The 21,342-nt window shown below is 38.3% G+C and overlaps 2 protein-coding genes across 3 annotated transcripts; one reads left to right on the plus strand and one right to left on the minus strand.

Moving 5' to 3' along the window:
* Positions 1-1,920: 1,920 nt before the first annotated feature.
* Positions 1,921-7,164, plus strand: LOC131313201 (uncharacterized). Of its 2 annotated transcripts, none has more exons than XM_058341377.1 (4): positions 1,921-2,363; positions 4,192-5,175; positions 6,104-6,151; positions 6,331-7,164. In XM_058341377.1, the coding sequence occupies exons 1-4, from the start codon at positions 2,148-2,150 to the stop codon at positions 6,721-6,723; spliced, it is 1,641 nt and encodes a 546-aa protein (XP_058197360.1). In that variant the 5' UTR covers positions 1,921-2,147; the 3' UTR covers positions 6,724-7,164. The 2 variants fall into 2 exon arrangements, with proteins under 2 accessions (XP_058197360.1, XP_058197361.1); XM_058341378.1 differs by having other exon boundaries at positions 6,341-7,164.
* A 1,187-nt stretch (positions 7,165-8,351) lies between these two features.
* LOC131313365 (magnesium transporter MRS2-11, chloroplastic) lies at positions 8,352-19,901 on the minus strand. Its single transcript, XM_058341641.1, has 13 exons — positions 19,353-19,901; positions 18,376-18,448; positions 18,137-18,207; positions 17,763-17,848; positions 16,846-16,936; positions 15,326-15,394; positions 14,783-14,863; positions 14,539-14,704; positions 14,389-14,434; positions 13,003-13,083; positions 10,457-10,539; positions 9,245-9,288; positions 8,352-9,164 (listed from the first exon to the last, which is right to left on the minus strand). Exons 1-13 carry the CDS (start codon positions 19,743-19,745, stop codon positions 9,069-9,071), a joined length of 1,380 nt encoding a protein of 459 aa, XP_058197624.1. The 5' UTR covers positions 19,746-19,901; the 3' UTR covers positions 8,352-9,068.
* Positions 19,902-21,342: the final 1,441 nt, after the last annotated feature.

Below are 21,342 nucleotides of genomic sequence, written 5' to 3' on the forward strand. Positions count from 1 at the left end.
GTTAATTTATTCTCCATGAGGTTATAAGTTCGAATTCTATGGAGGCCGGCAAAACATTCCAAACCTTGGAACCGCTGGAGGGTTTGTCCGGTCGTTAACTTTAAAGTCTTAGAATTAATCAGTCGAGATGTACGCAAACTGCCCGGATATCTGGTTATGAGGGGAAAAAAAACTTAAGATAATTAATGAACACGCACATTCTAGATTGTTGTCCATAGCAAAAAAAAAAAAAAAAAAGAGTGTACGTGTCGTATAAGCAAGAGAATTAGTCAAGGTAATCGGTGGGCATGCTTCCTACACAATTGTTCATGCTTCGACTTTTGAGATCAGGCCCCAAGATAGTAATTTCTTGTTAATTTCTTAGTTTCGACATGAATGACCCGTCTTTGACCGGATGAGAAAGAGAATTAGTCGAATTCGTGTAAGTTGGCCGGGACAACTCAAACCGCCATACCCATATATACTAGTATAAAAAGGAAGCAGCTCCTTCCACTTCTATTCATCACCTTAGTAGTAAATAAGTACACTAGCAACTAAGAAGTCCTTTATGTAATTAATAGAAGTTGCCCGTACTTAAAGGCACCATCCAGATACACTGGTTGCACAACCTAACCAGTGTCGCCCTGGCCTGTTTGAAAATTTCACTTGTGAAAAAACCTTCACATATTTAATTGATGAATTCGATTTACGAAATTTTAAAGGGAGAAATATATAACACATAATAACTTTAACATCCCCACCATCAATTTAGTTATAAAAAATAAAAAATAAAAAAACTTTTCATCAAACATATTGTGAATTATCTAGTTGTGACTACATGATAGGCACTTGCAGAACCAAAATTTTTTCTTGTCCACTTTCCTACGCTATCTCTTTTAGTGGATATTCATTGTAGTGTGCCTAAAATAGATTAACCAGTGGCGAATGATCGATGCAGTGATGAGCTTTTTGAAGAAATGCGATTTAATGGAATAAAGAAGTCAAATTATATTCTTGATGTGTAAAAAAAGATAGGGCAAAATATTATCCATGTTTATTAAAACATAGTTATTGGTTAAGGGGTTGATATTGAAAATTTGGTTATTGGTCAATTTTTTGTGTGTTTTCCATTGAAAATTTTCAATACCAATTTCTAAAACAAACAAAACCAAACTAACTGACAAGGTTTAATTTCTCTCTCATAGAATTTAGAACAAAATTGAAATTATCAAAATTTGTCACCTCAAGTGTTGGTTATCCACTTAAGGGGTTGTTAAGATTAATAATGTGAAGTCCCACAAAGGTCATTTTTAATCCATAATCAAAAACTCATTTTTAGTTGAGAGTGATAGTTAGAATTCAAATAAACGTAAGTATATGAGTCCATTTATAGTGATGGAAGGAGAGAGAAAGAGAAAGAGAAAAAATAGAGAATATGGTCCCCATTAAAATTTGTTATCCAAAAGAAAATGTTGTTGATCTTGATTATTCATTACCATTATTTGACTATTGGTTAAGAGATTACTAAGTTTGATTATACCATTGTGAGTTACATTTTGAACAATTATTTATTGTTTTAAAAATCTTTTAATTTTGATTATCTCATTTGAGACACTCATAGACTTATCAGTCAAACGGGCCACTAAAGGTAAAAAAAAAACAAAGGAAAATGATGGTCAATGACGTATTTTGATAATTAATACCTGCCAATGACATTTTCAGTATTAACAAATGTTCTTAGCTTGTCTTTGGTGGATATTAATTATCAAAACACACTCTGGGCCGTCAGCTATAAAAAAAAAAGAAAGAAAAAAGGATGGGCCTGGAGGCCCGGGGGGAGCTGGCCCAAACCTGAGGTGGGCCGAATATGTTAATCACGCGCTCTCCGCGCGTGTTTTAATAACTATATAGGAGTAGTATCGTTATGGATGCGTATAACACAGATTCACAATCATCATTTTTACCCCATTAGTCATTTCTTTAATTCCCCGGCAAGACTGCTTCCGTATCCAAATAAAGGAGAGAGAGAGAGAGAGCGGGAGAGAGAGAGAGAAACCCTAATTTCTCAGTCTCACACTTCTTCTGGAGACTTCCACTCCAATTTCTGAAAACCCTTCCCCTCCGTTCCACCGCAGCTCCGTTCTCGATTTCAGGCCCCCGGTCCACTAATGACGGACGAACGCAACGGCGATCGGAACGGAGACCGGAGCGAGAGCAGCGAGGATTACTCGTCGGAGGACGAAGGGACGGAGGACTACAGGCGCGGGGGGTACCACGCGGTTCGGGTGGGCGACGCGTTCAAGCACGGGCGCTACGTCGTGCAGAGCAAGCTCGGGTGGGGCCATTTCTCCACCGTCTGGCTCGCTTGGGACTCTCAGAAATCTGTACGCACCTTCTCCCTTGCCCTAATTTATCAGTCTTCTCACTCGCTTATTTATAGATATAGAGTCTTTGCTGCTGCATCTATGAGTGAATTTTTATTTAATTGTTTCCATTGAGCTTTGTTTAGGTCATATTTGGGTTTGGAATGTCTGAAAGATTAGGTCTTTTGGCTATTTAAGAAAAAACTAGGGCTTCAACCAGCTAAGCTGCTTGGGCTAATTGTAGTCTAGTTTTGCCAATAATTTGTGTGTGTGACAGTTTTGTTGCCATAATGGTTGTTCGCAGCCAGCCTTTTGTGATGCTATTTTTGCCGATGAGATTATGTCTTTTGACAACTTAAGAAAAAACTAGGGCTTAAGCTGCTGGGGCTAATTGTAGTCTAGTTTTGCAACTCAAGGTTTTTTTTTTTTTGGGTGACAGTTTTGTTGCTAAAATAGTTGTTCGCAGCTGGCCTTTTTTAATGCTATTTTTGCCCCCCAAAAAGCAAACATATGTCAGGTAGGCGAGATACAGACTTAGTATAAGCCTCTATCTTAAAGGGGATATTGGTTCCTCAGTAGTTGTACTCGACCTTTCTCTTTCCTGTTGACTGTGTTAATGTGCATGTACTGATTCTATGCAATCTTAGTGGAGCAAGTGCTCCAACAACAGTTTCAGACTTCAGTTGAGATGGTTATAGTTATTCTTGCGTATTGTACAAGCAGTTTTAGTAATATTAATTCAACCAATCGCTCTGTGGATGTATACACCTTAGATCCAAAACGGCGATTTGGAGACACTTAACGATTTTCATTTTCATCATAATTTATGTCATGACGTCGTCTTTCGGGCGGAAACTGTTAGGGGAAAAATCCACTTAGTGTACTGGATACACTCTTCTAAATCAACGGCACATGCACAATGTTGGAACCCTAATCTTGCAAGACAAACACGGTGAGCGTATTTTTGCCTCTTGTTAGCAAAGGCCCTCCGATGCCTAATGATTTAACAGAGAAAACCCTAATTCCTGGATGTAAAGATAGTGGCAAAAGACAGTGTACCTTTCTCCAAGTATCCATACTCGTTAGGAAACTACTCACGTTAGGAGTCCTCCTCTATATGGAATTCGTTCCATATAGTAACTCTATGTCTCTATGCCTGCCTTCCTTTGGCAGCACAATCTCTTCCCTTATTCACAGGATCCTTTCCTATCATGTAGGATGCCGATTCTAGAACACTCTAGAATAGCCTAACCGCCCTAACTCGTAGGTTGACTATGCTAGGGTTAACACCCTCATGGCTGTACCCTTTGCTCGGCTACTGTGCTGAGCAAGCTTTGTGCTTTGCTACCAAACAATCACCTTGGTCAGCTTTATGCATCCCTTCGTGGTGTCGCCGTGTAGCCAAGTGTCTTACTCCTTCTGCACCTTCCCGTGGTGCTCCCGACCTGCCACATGTCTCATACATGGTCGGGTGTCCTTTCCCTAGCTCGGGGGAAAACCCCTCTATAGAAACTCTGTTGAAACAAACTAAAAATTGTAGAGTGTGTAGAGTTTTTGTAAGACAATGAAAATTGGTCATAAAGCACCTAGAAATGTGTTTTACGTGGATAATTTACAAAATACCACTTCGAACTTGTGTATATTTATTCATTATATCTCTTTGAAGAAGTACATTGAGGTTTATTCTGTGTTCTTGTTCCCATTCTTCATACTGGAAGTTGTTTCAGGTAACATGTGTGTTTGTGCGTCTGCGTTTTTGTTTTTTCTTGGTAAATTGGGGGTAAATTGGGCTACTGCCATTTACTGTTTCCATTTTAACTCTTTGACACTGCAAAAACTTTTCTCGTAGATATACGTTGCCTTGAAAGTACAAAAGAGTGCTCAGCATTATACCGAGGCAGCAATGGATGAGATAACGATCCTAAAACAGATTGCTGAGGGAGACCCAGCTGACAAGTACTGTGTTGTTAAGCTTTTGGATCACTTTAAGCACTTAGGGCCAAATGGGCAGCATGTCTGCATGGTTTTTGAGTACCTGGGGGATAATCTTTTGACTCTTATTAAGTACTCAGACTATCGTGGGATGCCGATTAACATGGTAAAAGAAATTTGTTTCCATGTCTTAAAAGGATTGGATTACTTGCATCGCCAGCTCTCAATTATACATACTGATTTGAAACCTGAGAATATATTGCTTTGTTCTATGATTGATCCGGCCAAAGACGCGAGAAAGTCAGGCACACCTCTTGTTCTTCCATCTAGCAAAGGTAAGATAGTGTGCGAGTCTGGGGCTTCAAAAGACATCATGAGCTTGAAGAGTGACCTGACAAAGAACCAGAAGAAGAAAATTCGGAGAAAGGCTAAGCGGGCAACTCAAAATTGCACTGGGAATGAAGCTTCCCAGGAAACTGAGCATGATGGTGAAACGCCTGGTTCTGAAGATTCTCATAATGATGAGAAAACAAATGGGGATTTTGTTGAAGAGCATACCAGCGATGCAGCTATACAAGACAAATCGACAAATACTGATGGGTTGGAGAGGGCTCCCCGTGAAAATCAGGGTCATAGGAGGGGAAGTCGTTCGACACGGCAAAAGCTGTTGGCTGAAATAGACCTTAAATGCAAACTGGTTGATTTTGGGAATGCTTGTTGGACGTATAAGCAATTCACTAGTGATATCCAGACAAGACAGTACAGGTGTCCAGAGGTGCTCCTTGGGTCCAAATACTCTACTTCAGCTGATCTGTGGTCATTTGCTTGCATCTGTTTTGAACTGGCCACAGGCGATGTCCTCTTTGATCCTCATAGTGGTGACAACTATGAAAGGGATGAGGTATCCACACACTCTCGTCAATTTCTATTGTGATGTTGTCCGATGCCTACATTCTTTTTGCGTTGTGGTAGTTTTTTTGAACAGTGCAGTCTGGCTTATAAGTCCCTTTCTGCTTAATTCTGCTTGTGAGAAGTATGAAGATTTTTGGCCTCTTATTGAATCCTATCATCCTAGATGACTTAAGAGTTGAGACCACACTGACCTCGGAAGCTTAATTTTTAACTTCTTGTTCACTACTGATTGATTTTGATGGTGTCTTGGCATGAGAAATGTATAAAGCATTCTAACACTAGTTTAAGTGTTAATGAATCGTACGTGTTGTGTCATTAGTCACACATCTACATTTTTTGTTTGACATCACTTTGATTAGGTCAACATCCTATTCAGCTTTCATTTCCCCTTCTTGCAAGGGAAAAAGAAGTGTAGTTACTCCAAACAGCAAATGCTATGATGGTGTTTATATGGCATTTGCAAACTCAGCAAAAAGATTTAGTATCAGAGCACATATTTCACATATTTAAAAGCAATTTTACGTAATATCTCAACAGGTTTTATGCTCTGTAGTCTGTACATATATCTTGAGGCTAATTTATTCCTGTTAGGCAGTGGTTAGCCTGGATAAATAACAAAATAGGATTTAGTGAAGAATATGCTGAGAACTTACCCATTACAAGTTCAGACTCCTTTCAATGGTTTGAATAATGATTCAATGAATACCAAGGGAGGTTAGTTTTGTTGCTTCAGTTTAGGAGTGTGAGTTTCTTGGTGTGCTCAGCTTTTCCAGATTGTGGTTCTTCTGGACTGCCATTTTGAGCTCCTAGTTTATATTTACGATTAAATTGTTTCGCCAATTATAAGCTTGGCATCTCAGGTTCAGCTCAGTTAGTGCTATAATAAACTTATAATTGTCATTCTGTCTACTTTGCAGGATCACTTGGCATTAATGATGGAGCTTCTTGGAATGATGCCACGCAAGGTTAGAATGTGTATATGCATGACGCTGAAAGCATTAGCTTGGTTTATTTGGTCTTTTGCAGTGCCCATTAAATTATTTAATCATGACAATATAATTTCATCTTATGCATCCTTGGCAACAATTAGACTAAATATTTTCCACCTATATATGTACCTCTGCTTTATGAACATGTCTCACAGATTGCTTTAGGTGGTCGCTATTCCCGGGAATTCTTCAACAGATACGGTGATTTAAGGCACATCCGCCGCCTGCGGTTTTGGCCCATGAATAAAGTGCTTATGGAGAAGTATGAGTTTAGTGAGCAAGATGCAAAGGACTTGGCTGATTTTCTTGTTCCCATACTTGATTTTGTTCCTGAAAAAAGACCAACAGCAGCCCAATGCCTTATTCATCCATGGATCACAGGACCTCGGCTTCTTGAGCCCCCTTTGTCTGGTTCTCAACCGCAAGCCACAGATAGTTGCACGTCCGAGAAGAAGAGGGAGAAGGATGATAGGGAGGCCATGGAGTTTGGAGTGGGGAATATGGTCATTAATGGAGGTTCAGAACCAGGAAAAGAAGCCAATCGGTAGACCCACCAAAATAGCCACCTTCTTCTTTAACAGATTTCACCAATTGCGGATTTTCCGTTCGATTTTTTCCCCTGGTGAGGAGCACCGGCCCTTCATTGGAGATTGTTTTCATGTTTTGGTGATTTGAGCTGGGAAGCATATGCTCTTAGCGTGAGAGAAGATGGGATTTTTGCTCGAAACCATTTATCTGCTTAGCTAACGAGAAAATGTTCTTTCCAAGCATGGTCAGGGTATAGAAGGATATCTTTGTCACGAATGGCTTTCCTCTATATCAAGGATTTTGTTTGTAGTATTAACAGTTTTGTTGGATTTGGCGGTCCATATAAAACACATTCCTTCTGAAGCAGGTGCGATTGGCATATGTTGGATTTGAACTGTTCAGTATGAGTGATTGTTCTAGTTTTTGTATGCCAGAGCCGCTGCCACGATATTTGCCCTCGAGTCTTTTAGACTATTATGTTCTGTTTTCCGTCTTGTTTGTGGCATTGGCTTTTATGAGAAATTTTTGGGTACCGGGTGGGTACCACGTGGCCGTGCCCACGTGGTGCCCGAGCAGCCCATCCGGGCCATTCAAAAGTGTGTTGGACGACCCAGATTGAAACCCTCTCTCTTCTCTCACCCCACCACTTTCTATCCCCTCTCTCCCTCCAAATCCGAGCTGTCCAAAAATAAAATGGACGGCCTAAATGTGCCGAGTGGGTACCATGTGATACTCACCCGGCGCTGAAAAATTTCTCGCTTTTTGTGTTTGTGTTTTTAATATCTTGTGCAGTTTGGAGGTGGGACTTTTCTGAGATTTGTACTCTTGGGATGCTTTTGTCACTTCAGGCCTCTTGTACCAAACTACGCATGTACCACTGTTTTCATGCAATATCAGCCACATGATTGCACAAAAAACTCTTTGCACGAAGAGATTTTTGTACAATCCTTGCGTAAAAATTGCACGGGAATAGAGGTATAGGGACATTTTCGATACAGAAGAATCGGGACTTTGGGTTGGTGCTGTGTAGTGAAGTGTACAGCATTGTGCTGCGCACTTTGGAGCTGTCAAATGCTGTCATATCGTACATTCGATGGCTCAGATCTCATCTTGGCAACCAACGATTGAGAGCCGTTCATTGCCGGGATGAGATCCGAGCCATCGGATGCACGATTCGACGGTTCGCAGTTGCGCAGCATAGTACTGAACACACCACTACACATCACCATCCCCCAATTCGAAGAATTGACCTTTGCTTCGATTTAGTTAGATTTTAGGGGATCTGGATCCTCTGTGAGGATCTTCCCAGTACTGATGATGCCTTCAAAATTTGCTTCTCGAGAAGAACCATTCATGTGCGGTCACAAAATGGATGCAATAAGAGGCTTGATATGGTACATGAAGACAAAACATGAAAGTGTACATGAAAGATAAACGAAGGGCTTAGATTCACAGCACTGTGAATCTGAACCCTTTATTTTTCTTTGATGTATACTTTCTTGTTTTGTTTTTATGTATTTTAACAAATTTGTTATTGATTTTAGCTTACCCTGGTGTTACAACTAGGAATTAGCCTTCGATCGAAAAAAGAGACAACATCCAGATTCGAGTTTAGCTTCTACAGTATAAGATTACAGTTGCTTCGTACGGAGTAATTATTAATGACTCATATTTCACCAAAATCCTTCCTGATGATTTCATTCTTTTTCGTGGGATAAATACATTTTGTGAATCATTCCTACACTATAGTCATTTAAGTAGATAACAAGAAAGAAAAAGATTTATTAGCAAAAAAAAAGAAAGAAAGAAAGAAAGAAAAAGATTACAAGTTTCAGGCAAATAATCGAAACAGCCGCAACTGTTATCTTGCAGGAGTAAATGGAGTTCTGTACAACTCTGGCCGAACAGCTCAATCCAATCACAATCATGCAGATCCCCATGTAATTGCGAGGATATTGTTCGACAGGTGCCAGCGCCAGTGATGAGATAACTATAAGGATTTGAGGTCTCAAAAGAAATGCTCCATTGAAGTCGATCATCTAATTACATGAAATAAGAAGTCATAATTACCACACACAAAAAAAAGAGAGAGAAAATAATTAAGTCAGGGACGCTGAAACATCAAGGCTCCGCACAAATCATAGATTTATATAGGCATATGTAGAGTGGAAAAGATCAAGTAAAAGGAAACAAAGTTATTGGTAGTGAAGAAACTTGAGTTTGGTAATTTGTTTCCTAATATTTTCTTTTCACTTGCTAAATCTCTCTACATAACTATGGTCCCTACACTTGATTCTTCCCAAGCTTGATATTAAGCTGAAAATGTTAGTGGGAGTTAGTGACTCACACTTGATTCTTCCCAAGCTTACAGTACTTTCCTAACCCTGAGATACGTATACATCAGGAAAAATGCGATAACAGCACCGAATATTATCCCTGCCGTCGTCAGCCAAAATGCAAACTACAAGAAAGGCAGCGTTAACGTAAAGATTTGATCATCGGCAACATAAATAGCAAGTGACGGAGAGATCCAAGAAGTACCACATGTTCTTCTAGATAGGACTTCAAGTTCATGCCAAATATACCTGCAATCAGCCAAACAAGAAGATCTTGATATAGGCCCAGCCGCCCAAGCAATGATGACAAAATCTCATACACGCTTTTGTGCATGAGCTTGAATGGCAGAGGCCAAACTATCATCTAAGCACTAGAATCGAGCTACTTCTTTTTAATATGCCAAGTGACTTTTCACATTGTTAATAATAACCACATTGGGTAGGCAGACTAGAGAAAGATTCTGTGCCCAAAATGATACCGGTTAATGCCTCAAACATTGTATCATCCATGGAATGAAGTAGCAGAGGGGAATTCTGCAATTTTAAAATCTAGACAGCCCTTGAGATTCTACGCGGAACTGAAATGTTCAGACCAATGCTTATACGCTAGTCTGAGTAGTCTCTCATCTAGACAATGTTTAGACCAATTTTCGCATGTTATTTTTCATTAATGCACTGAACATCCAGTATATTCCTTGTGTATGTTCTATTTACCTTAGAATTCAGTAACTTTAGGTTATGTAGGATTGTGACAGAAATATTGCGGAGGGCAGTTTTGCAAAACTAGAAGTGAGAACAAAGATAGAGGGAAACTTGATAACCAGAGACACCTAAGAATGACTGTTTTCCATTGGAATAGTTATTCACGGTACTACACGACTCCATCAACAATGTCTCAATCTCATGTGGCGGGTTTAAAGCTTCAAGGGTTCACGAACAATCTCCTACAGGTTCTTTGATACACTTACCTAGATGCACACTGTTTTTCTTGAGTCTACTGAACTAAGCAAGGTCGTCATCTAACTGTGTCTTCCCTCCACTCAAGGCAGCACACTAGTTCACTTCTTACACTCAGCAGAATGGATCTCCAATCACTTCTTGCCGAATTAACCAATTTGACTCGAGTTTATTGGCATTCAGAGCAAAGGGTACTTTATTCAGACCTCTTTAACATCTAAGCAAGTACTTTACATTAGCATACAACTTTGATCTACGCTATACATATTAGCATCTGATACATGCTATATTAAGTAAAACTTAATGTGTGGCCTACTCTTAAACAGTGGAGCCCAAATTCTTTGGCTCCTCGAGTCTAGACCTTCTTAAATGGTTTATAGAATTGGTTTAACAAACCACCAACATGATAAGATAAATTGTGAAATCATTGTCCAGAAAAACTTCATTAACAAGGAATTACCTGCAACCAAAGCACCTACTGCAACACAGAATGTACCAACTTGAAGAAGCAATTCCACTCTACTCACCTCAAGCCTCCGAGAGCTGATAAGAAAATCTTGCTTAGATTAAGTGAATATCGACCATGGTTGTTGAACATCCAAGTTGCAAGCTTACATAAGGTATAAAGAATTAGCCTTGAGACTTCCAAGTAAAACAGAACGGATTAACATATAGTAATACTCGCACAAAGATTCATCGACAAACGAACCATCGAATACAATAGATTCCGGGCATTACCACAATTGTGGTGTCAATGAGCCCAGTGGCAGACGCAGAATTTTTGTCTAGCAAGGCCCCGAATCACATGTATTTTCATATTGATAATAAAATATATATTTCATAAGTATATATTGCTACTTGCGAGGTCCGAAGAAGAGACGATATTGAGTAGATGTTTGTAACAACCATTTAATTTTATAAACGCAATCAAAATAATGATTGGTAACTTGAAATGTTAGAGATTTTTACTCCACACATACAGTTATTTTAAGAAAGTTTTTTCACTCAAGGGACTAGCAGGGGCCAATCCCATAGAATTTTTTCTAATTAACCTAAAAAGGGTTTTGTTAATATGTGCCCCCAAGGCATATGATAAGGTCATATTAATTCCTTCATTTAACACTATTTGTATGGGGAATCTAAGGTTGAAGTTAAAGCCATAAACTCTTTCATTAATCCTTTTTGAAAGGAGTAATTTTTTCAGGTTGGACAAAAGTACCCCAATCCAACATACTAGATTCCCTCCCAAAAACTTTCGGCAAATATTTCCATCTCACGACCATTATATTCATATGACTTGTTTTTTTTAAAAGAATTGAATACAATATTCAACAAACTCATGTCATTAGATAAGAAAGATTAACAAATGCAATATCTATTAAAAAACAATTATATTAACATAAACATTCATCTAGTACTTGAAACCAAAAAATTGGGTTTCCATCTTCTAATCCTATCATGTTTGATTAATTAAACCCACTTTTGTGAAAGTAATTGATCAAAATTTTCCCTTTTTCCCCCCACCACATCTTGTTTGTCTCTCTTCATATAAAAAATATTCGCTAAAATGAAAAAGTATTTGTGTTTGCTTTTGGAACAATGTTAGCTCCTTGCATATAAGAAGTAGTTGATAAAATATTAGAATCATACATGATTTGGATGTTGATTTCAATCTAATGAATTAAGTGGCCGATTATTACTTCATCTTGATAAGAGGAATTGAAAAATTTTAAAATTATGATTAGAACTCAATTTGTTTTTGAAAAAACACAAAATAAGCCAAGAAGACAGTTTTTTTCCCTTGTTTTTGTCTTTATTCAAAAAATTTTGAGTTCCGATCATCATTTTTTTGTTGTTTATGAATGCTCGCGTCGAGATAAACCAAATGTCTAAAAAAATTGATGCGTAAAAAAACAAATGCAAAAGGCATTAAATAAAGACAAAAAAAAAAATCAAATATGAGTTTTTAAATTTTTGAAAGAATTTCGATAATGCTAATGAGTCAAATTAGCCGCTGAAGAGTTTGGAGGTAAATGGTTACCTATTTGATTGGTGGAATTGTGGAACAGTGGAAGCCCGGAAGCATGTGGAATTCTTAAAGGCAAAAACAAACCCAAAAAAAAAAATGGCAGAAAATTTAAATATTGAAACTGGGGGTATTTCTGTCCCAAAGGTAAAAAGTTAATCATTTGAAAAAGAATTAATGGTTGTTGTTTCAAATTTAGATTTCCCATACAAAATATAATAAATGAAGGAGTTAATGTACTCTTTATCATGTGCCTTAGGGGCATATGTTAACAAAACCCACCTAAAAATTAGTATAATACGTGAGAATATTTGGCATTGTGCAGGTCCCTGCACCCACCTAGGACTGCCCTTGAATGAGCTAGCCTTTGGCTAGGCCCTCCTCCTTATTTTCTCCAAACCCATTGGCTATAGCTTACTAACCCTCAATTTTCACAAATAATGAAACAAATATCCAAAATCTTAATGGAGCCAAAATTCTCCTCAAGTTTTATCTACCACACCCATGCCCATGGCCACATTTAGTTCATGGCACAATGACAAATTCACAAGCGGTAATTTCAAATAATTCTGTGATGTGTGAAATAAAGGAACTTGTTGGAGTGCGGGCGAGTGTTGGAGTGTAGGCTTTTCCCCTTTGTTTGTGCCATAATTGCACTTTGTTTCGTTGTGATCCGCATGTTCCAAATCATTTGTTGACCTCTCCACGTGCGAGTTGGGGGTCACACATGCGGGGAGTGTTGGAATTTGTCCCACATCGGTTGTTATCACCTCAGAAACTAGTATATGAGCCTGGATGGCCTCTCCCCTCATTGCCAATTGGTTTTTAGTTGGATGTTTTAACAAAACTCATTTGTTTTTTCTCTTTTCTAATGTTTTTTTTTTTCTTTTCTACAGTTACATTTACGAAAGCTACAGGTCACACAGCAAATTGGTTTCTGATATTATTGTCAAATGACAGATATCAACACATATACAGACCTCAAGTTGACAGCAATCGAGTCTTCCATTTCTTTTGCAGAATCGAGAAGCCTTTCTGCTTGACCATGACAAGATTCGCACCTGCAGTCAAAACACGGGATGAGAGTCACCTTGGGGCAACATAAAGCCCATAAGAAAGAGTGCTGAATTGAAATTTCTCCAGGAAAATAGCAGGCAATAAATGCCCATACAGAAGCTTTGTTTTTCTACTTATTTTTTGAAGTTCCCTCAAACTGAGCCTAGGAAAAACTTCCAGATCTACTGATCATCACTCCCGTAAGTTAAAGTACTTGATTTCATAGATACCCTTTCACTGCATGTTTTTTTATCAGCACCTTTTCAGACTTTCAGTACATGTTGAGGCCTATATCAAGTAAAAAAATTGGAAGCCACTGGCTACTCCAGAGTCCAGATAGCGTAGTGTGACTAAGGTTTTCATGTTTGACAGTCTTGGACTTTTGGGTTTATAGTGTTCTGCCCAAAACCAAATATTACCGTTTATGCTAACATCTGGAAGGAACTTGTGAACAAAAATTGTCGGAAAAAAGTGCAACTTCGCGTATTGCATTTTCTATTTCACTCCCCAACAGGGACTTGTTTCACCAGAATCTATCAAAGTCTTTCCTTGTCCATATAGCTCAGGTCAGTCCCGCGCTACTTCAGCTAGCATAGTGCGACTAAGGTTGTTTCAATGTTTGACAGTCTTGGGTTTAAATCTTCTACCCGATAAAAAATTACCCTCTTGCTAATGTTTACAAGAAACTTGTGAAAAAAAATCGCAGGGAAAGAATGCAACCTCTTCACGTAAAGTGAATTGTCTATCGAAGCCCTTCCTTGTCCTTAGCTCAGGTCAGTCCCCTGTGGTCTGCTCTGATTTTCATGATTCATGAACATTGATTGGTCGCAACAGGGGCTCTCATGTGGGGTGTTGTTACACGTTTGGGTTGACAAAATATCTACCCCATTCAACGGATACAAGACTTTGTAGATGACAGCACTACCTTGAAGTGGAAGTTTAATAACTTTATTGCAAAATCGAATCATTAGAGGCTGATGTGTAGAGCTCCGGCAAGTGGGACCCAACCTTTAGGTCCACTTGCAGTTATTTTGAAGTTCAAAGTTAAATAATGATGGTGTAACTACTATGGAGATGCATAGAGGATATTCTGAATGTGCGAAGGAGCTGTAGGCTTCTTGTTCCACTGACCTTGATTTCTTTAGTCTACAATAATGAATTCACAGGTAAAATCACTTACAAATAAGTTGTTGCGTTAGATATGTGCTGTAGGGAAATGATGATGCAAAAGCAAAACAAGCTACTGCATGAACAACGCAACCAACATAAGATATGTGTTGTTTGCACTAGAAATGAAACCAAGAAATAACCTTTGAAGATAATTCTCCAGAAGCATTTCAATTTCCTCCTCCTCTTCTGCAAATAACAAATCAAACTCCAACGGTAATCTATGTAACATCATTATTGTTCTCAAATGTGAACGAGCATGTGTGAAAATGAAGTAACAAATAAATCTGCACCCTCAGCAATCTGCTTTTCTAGGGGAACAGAGCATTCCATGTCATCATTTCCTTTCCTAAGAGTGCAATTTCTTCCCATGATACAAATAAGACGAATTTCATGAGAATCCTCAAGAATATCAAGCAGCATTTGTTTGAGAGCCCCAGCCTTTGAATCCAATTCAACCTTCATACACACAATTAACGGTCAGCAATTTATAAGAATAGTTAGTTAGGTTATGTTAAGACCATAACTGAAGAGTACCAAGGTCTGCTTGCTTATACGAAGTTGCTCCAATATGTCAGCTGTAAGTCGGTTAGGCAAAACCTCTAGTAGCGCTTGCACCTGAAGCACACAGCAGAACAATTATTGTAACAACATGAAGATGAGATACTAGAAGCAGAATTTTACAGGTCTGCGGTATATTTTATTTGTGAGGCATACATGGTTTCAGTACAAAATCTGCGTATGTTTGTACCTAGGGCAAGTTTTCGTGATGCTTTTCCCAGCACCATTATGATAAATAGACATAGAAGTATAGTCTTTTCACAGAAGACCAGCAAATTTGGGGGGATAAATCATAAATTAATGTCATCTCCTTAAATCCTACAGTACACTTCAGGCACTTCAAGAAGAAAAAGACAAGTATCACAAGTGCACATGCCATAAGAAGGCTCCACTTTCCTCCACACATTTAGCGAGCTTGGTAGCAAAGCAACTAGTTGATATACTCCTGACATAAGATCCTTCAAGATAAAGGAAACAGAAAAAAGACATTATATATACTCACTATGTTCCCATACTCACACGTGGTTCGAGATCCATTAACCTGTGCTCCAGCCGCTGGATTCGTGAATGCAAGGCTGCTTCAACAACCTGAATGTAAACATTGAAAGCTCTTCAAAAGTCCAGATATTCATCTCAACAATGCAATGTACCCATTGTTGACAAATTAATGTTGTTAACTTCCTTAGAGGGAAACTAATACCCATACACGGGCACACGGAGGGACATGGTAAATGCCAAAGCTTGATCTCAAAGTCAAGGAATACATCAATCATAGTATATGGATAGAGCGCACCTTCATCTACTTTGGAAATCGATTCAAAACAATTTCGGTGTCTGTTCGACTATTTGTGACAATGAAGCAGAACCAAGACATTTCGGTAAAATTTATACAAAAAGAAAAAACTTCCCAAGGAATTGATTGGCAACATGCCCGACCACCGCGGCATCCTTGTAGATGGCTCCATGTGAAGAAGGAAAGCAAGTAAAGAGGAGACCAAAATGGCATATAAATTTAGAGCTTTAGAGAGTGGGGATCTCAAGATGTTACTTTATTCACCAAAAATATTGGTAGGACAAAAAAAAAAGAGCGAGACAGAAAAAGGAGAGCACATGCTATGGCGTAGAGAATCGTTTACTGCCCAACATTCAAAAGAGTCACCGGCATATAAAGAGGGACAAATAACTCCTGTCAAGAGACCATTGATGATACTAATTCTCAAACTGTGCTTCACAGGAGAAGATTTATGGAACCATGCAAGTTAAACTTCCATAATAGGATTGTTTGAGCGGGGGTGGACACAAGTATTGCGGGTAGTAGCATATACGTAACTTAATAGCAAGCTTGTTTATACGGGAAGCCCCTCTTGTAAGGCACAAACCTAGTTTAATGTAGGAAAACAAATTATAGGCAGTCGTGGCACCTAATCAATCTCTTTAGGCTTAACCTAATGGATTCATTAATTTTTACCTTTTAAAAGGAAATTAGTTTGAAAGAATATAGAAATCTAGCCGATCAAAAAAATTACAGAAATCTACTTTAATAGATGCTTGAACAATATAGATTAAACACAATTACTATGTCATTCATATTTGTATAATTGCAATGCAAACCTTGAATAGTATTACTGTTCTATTATTTTCCGGTGAAAAGTCTTTTAGTATTTCTCACAATGTTTAACTTTAAACATTTGGCACCCCCTTCAACAAAATCCTGGTTCCGCCCGTGTTTGCGGAAGAGATATTAATGCTCACATAGATATATTGCTTTAGAGAATAATTTACTGCCTGCGATTTCATCAACTGGATACCTCACTGTCAATAATTTTTGTATAGATAGATAGAAAGAGACTGAGTAGGCATCAGGATTTAGCTACTCACGTATTAGAAGATATGTGCTCAATCAATGGTTAAGACACTTTCAAAGGAAATACTTTGTCATAGTGCCGGAATTACCGATGTCAAGCCATAGCACAAGATGGATTATCCAAAACCCATAATTTTCTTGTATGTTAAACAGAAATTCATAGTATCGAACTAACCTCGAGCTCAAATGCCATGGATGGTCCTCCACTCATGTTTTTTGGATTCAACCGTGGCAATAATGTATCTATAAAAGCTTTCCCTCCTTTACTACAGGTAATAAGGAAATCAAACAATACATCAGTATAGCTCAGCTGAGAACTATCTAGTTGTTGGTACATAATCTAAAGCAAAACATTGGACGTTAGTAGTAATATCCTGAATTGATTAGTATATTGCCAATTAATTGAATGATTAGTATCTGCTGGTCTGAGAAAAAAAAACAGAAATGGTTGAATGAGAAAGTGGAAGAACACAATGTGGAAATCAGTTGCCATATTTCCAGGAGTGGTTCAGCCAGCTATGAGGAGCTAACTTGGTACGTGTTCAAGAATGGTTATAAAAAAGGAAAATTGGGTCGGGAGTGTACTGCTTGGGCTATAGTGGGAGAATAAAGATGAAAAGTTCAACAGATGACATAAGGAATGGCTGAGAGGACATAGGAGATGGAGTTATCGGCATGAGCAAGAGTTTTAGTAAGAGGAGTGTTGGACTTTTAGGTTCCTTTTGTACCTATAGTCAGTGGAGATGTCCGAGAGAAGCAGACTTAATGGAGACGTAATTTTGAGAGAGAACTGGTTCGTGTGTGTGTGTGTGTGTGTGTGAGAGAGAGAGAGAGAGAGAGAGATATTGATTATCAAATTCATATACATATGAGAGGAACAGGATACAAGGACCTTATTGGGAGGGTTTGGCCAGGTGATATCTGATCAAGATGGAATTGAAGTTAGCGGATTCTTGCATGTTTTGTATTTGAAAGACACTGGAAAAACAATACTTTGCTATCAAGTGGAAATAATATATGAACACTACAAAAAAGAAAAACGTTCTGCGAAATCAACTATTCAGGTTAGGGTATTGAGCAAATGAACATTACCGGTTGTAGTTGAATATGAAGACACTCTCTTGCATAGCTATTGCTCGTAATGAACCCAAATTCAGAAGTATCGCATTCTCACGGACCTAGAGGCATCAGAAAACCACGAGTTTTGGCCACAAAACGAGGATGAAGTGCTTCTGATGTTGACTGAAGTTATAAATTTCAGTAATAATTAATAACTAGGACTGCATGAATTATGTTTGCGATAAACTAATAACCAGGTTTCCGTTATGTGTTTTAATTGGTTGTAAATCTAATAATGTTACCAGGTATCCAAAAGTTATGAAGTATCCTGAGGGCACTGTTGTAGATAACATCCCAGTTTGACGGAATTAACTCAAGTAATCAAGAGACAAGCATGCAACGTGTACCAGCAAAGACGGCATTGTATTTGTCAACCACAATGATGGATCAACACTTCGGATATCTCGAGGACGAAGACCTGATATTGAGGCATATCAGCATATGTGAGGAACAACTCCATCTCATAAGTTTATGCCAGTTCATAATATTCCACGCAACAACTCCATCTCGGTACTAGTTAGTACTTAATTATAGAAAAGTAAGAAGTATGGAAATTTTGCCCAAATACAAAACAAAAAATACTCACCGCTTGACTTCAACAAGTGCCGCCTGTTTATTTTCCTTGTAGAGACCATGCCATTGGACTTCACTTCTACTACCTTCGTAGACAACAAAAAATCATGTAAGAAAAAGACCTAAAGAAAGCAAATATGTCAAGGGAAAAAGGAACAAAATTCCACAGCATACTGAATTTAAATGTCATTACAATCACTAGAACCCCACAAGAGAATTCTTTCATAATCATCAAGAAAAACAAGTGACATCACATAGCAAAGCACGCAGCAAAACCAAATCTATTAGCTCCATAACATCTTACTTTTTCTAGGAATAGTCTCCTCTCCCTACTAGTCACTTTGGTTTCTGATTAAACACCCCAACAATTTCTTCAAGGAAACTCCCACGGTGGTAAAAATACACAGAAAAGTACAAAAAGCAAATCTTTTCCTTTCCTTCCCATTTCCAAGTTCCAAACAAAACATCGTTGAATTAATCCATATATCTCAAAACTTCCTAAGCCATTCCAATCATCAAAATCATAATGTACAATTTTCTACATTGATGATTGGGGTTGTCGTAAAACCCCAACTATATCATGGCAGGCCAACGTGGTTTAAAACTTTAAAGAGAGTGTTAAAGCATCCAACTCAAAATCAATTGACAAAAAGCGGAGATGCTAACCACAGCCAAGTGGGAGGGGTCAATGTGCAAAAAGTATTTATAAAATGTGCATAGATATATGAAAAACCAATGATAGTTGTGAAAAAATCATTGAAATCTAACTTTTTTTATATTCTGTGTGCACTATCCCCTAACTAGTGGGTTGTGGTTAGCATAACCGAATCAAAATATGCAATCATTGAAACTCTAACTTTTTTGATATTATGTGTGCACTATCAACTGGCTAGTGGGCTGTGGTCAGCAGAACCGAATCGAAATACCCAAATTAACAGTGCATGGGAATTGAACTCCGAAAACCAGACCAAAATGGATTCCTAATCAGACCTCGTAAACAAACTCGCGAATGCCAAGGGACAGAGTATCACTCGAATAGCCCGTTCCGATCCTCAGCGAACTATTCGCACCAGAATGCTGGGGAACTGTCTCGTCTTCGCGACCATGAGGCTCGACCTTGATTTCACCGTCTCCGGCATCATCATCACCGTCGCTTGTCAGGGCTTCTGAGTCGGTCCAGTACTGGCTCTCCTCCGTCGATTGCGCGAGGCACCTCACTCTCGACGAGTCCTTCACCGAGATCGGAGATGTAGAACCTTTTCTCTTAGTCCACCGGATCGGAAGCACGGAGGCGGCGAAGATGAGGCGGCGAAACGACGGCGAGTGGAGCGGTAACTGGAGGAGGCTTGGAGTAGAAGGAGGGAGTGGTGTTGTGATCGCCATTTTGGAATCTGCCGAGCTCCAGTCCAGTGGAGCGAGCTCATGTGTGTGTTCTCTCTCTCTCTCTCTCTCTCTCTCTCTCTCTCTCTAAAACCCAGATTTAGGCAGCGTATATATGTGTGTATGTATGGATGCATTGAGGGTGAGATAGAACTGAGAATCATATTTGTGGCTGTTATCGTTTTTGGGGTATATATTGATTGTAAATTAATTTGGGTGTACGTATTTTGCTTCCCCCTCGACATGGAGATACTCTTAGTTAGCACACCGTTACCGACTGACGGTTATTCTTCTGGTATAATCTGGGAGGGATAAAAAATCACTTTCCTTCAAAATCACTTTTTTAATCGAGTGGACCTCTTATCTCTCCTCTATTTTCACTTTCTCTTTCCTTCTTTTTCAACTATATTGTCAAAAAATTACTTTAAAAAATAGTTTTTACACAAAATAATTTTTTCAAAAAATAAGTTTTCAAAGAAAGTTTTTTTTTTTAAAAAACTGTTTTCTTTTATTTAAAACTTTTTAATTTGAGAAAAAACAGTTTTCCTTAAAAACTGAAAACATCTTTTTTTCAAAAACTTGTTTTGTATTTCTAATAAACAATTTTTATTAGTTTGAAAACTATAAGATTTTCTATATTAATAGTTTTTAGCTTTTTGTAGTTTGAAAATGTGATGTGTCATTGTGTACCTCTACATTGCTAACCAACTCCTTAAATAAATCAATAGATAATCAAAAAGTGATGTGACAACTTTTAGTTATCTAATTTTGATTAATCCACTACGGATGCTCTAAGTAACATAATTTACAATGCATGCGTGTGCAGGAGTCGTATGTGTGAGTGGGAACATAAAAGCGTCAGAATTTTTGAAGGATTATGCAAGCTGACCCTTCATTTACAAATCCAGAGAAAGTGTCCGCACTAAGAACGCTTTTATCGATTTCGTAAAATAAGTTGTTGTATCAGCACATTCGTCTTTAAAGTATTGTATTCACGCTTTTTGGTTTCTTTCCGCATAAAATTTGGACTCATATGGGGTTAGGGCTAGGGCGGTAATCGAATCGAATATTAGAATGTTCAGATTTGTCTGTTAAGTTTTTAAGTGAACTCGAACTTAAGCCGAACTCAGCAAAAATTTGACGAGCTGAGCTTGCTTAGGTTTGAGTCAAACTCGAACTTGTTCACGAGTCTTAACGAGTCAATAATATTATATATTTATGCTCTCATATAGATCTAACAATGCAAATAAAATTTTACTATGTAAATAAATACATTCATTCATACTACATATATAAAACGATAAAAACATGTAAAGTTGTTAATAATTATAAACTTAAGTTTTAAAATTTTTATTACGTATGTGCATATACAAAAATCTCATAAAAATCTCATGATATACATGTATTTCAGGTTCACGAGCTCAATATTATGAGATTTATTTGGCTCATTTATAAAATTGAGTGATGCTACAGGTGCCGACGGGGTTGGTTCGAAATCGTAGGGACGGTCATGCCGGGCCATCTCCGGCCATCGGACGGCCGATTTGAGCCGTCCAAAAATTCTAAAAAAAAAAAAACGAGGGGACCCTACGGGGGAATC

This window comes from Rhododendron vialii, chromosome 13a, assembly GCF_030253575.1.
Source record: "Rhododendron vialii isolate Sample 1 chromosome 13a, ASM3025357v1".
Taxonomy (NCBI): Eukaryota; Viridiplantae; Streptophyta; class Magnoliopsida; order Ericales; family Ericaceae; genus Rhododendron; species Rhododendron vialii.

Bases quoted from the DNA above. Each gene is read 5' to 3' on its own strand.
- LOC131313365 (XM_058341641.1), bottom strand. From the start codon at position 19,745: ATGGCGATCACAACACCACTCCCTCCTTCTACTCCAAGCCTCCTCCAG. The intron at 18,208-18,375 runs GTGAGTATTTTT...CCTCAATATCAG, and splicing joins GCACTTGTTGAAGTCAAGCG to GTCTTCGTCCTCGAGATATC. The intron at 17,849-18,136 runs GTACACGTTGCA...TGATGCCTCTAG, and splicing joins ATACAATGCCGTCTTTGCTG to GTCCGTGAGAATGCGATACT.
- LOC131313201 (XM_058341377.1), top strand. From the start codon at position 2,148: ATGACGGACGAACGCAACGGCGATCGGAACGGAGACCGGAGCGAGAGC. The intron at 2,364-4,191 runs GTACGCACCTTC...CTTTTCTCGTAG, and splicing joins CTTGGGACTCTCAGAAATCT to ATATACGTTGCCTTGAAAGT. The intron at 5,176-6,103 runs GTATCCACACAC...TCTACTTTGCAG, and splicing joins ACAACTATGAAAGGGATGAG to GATCACTTGGCATTAATGAT.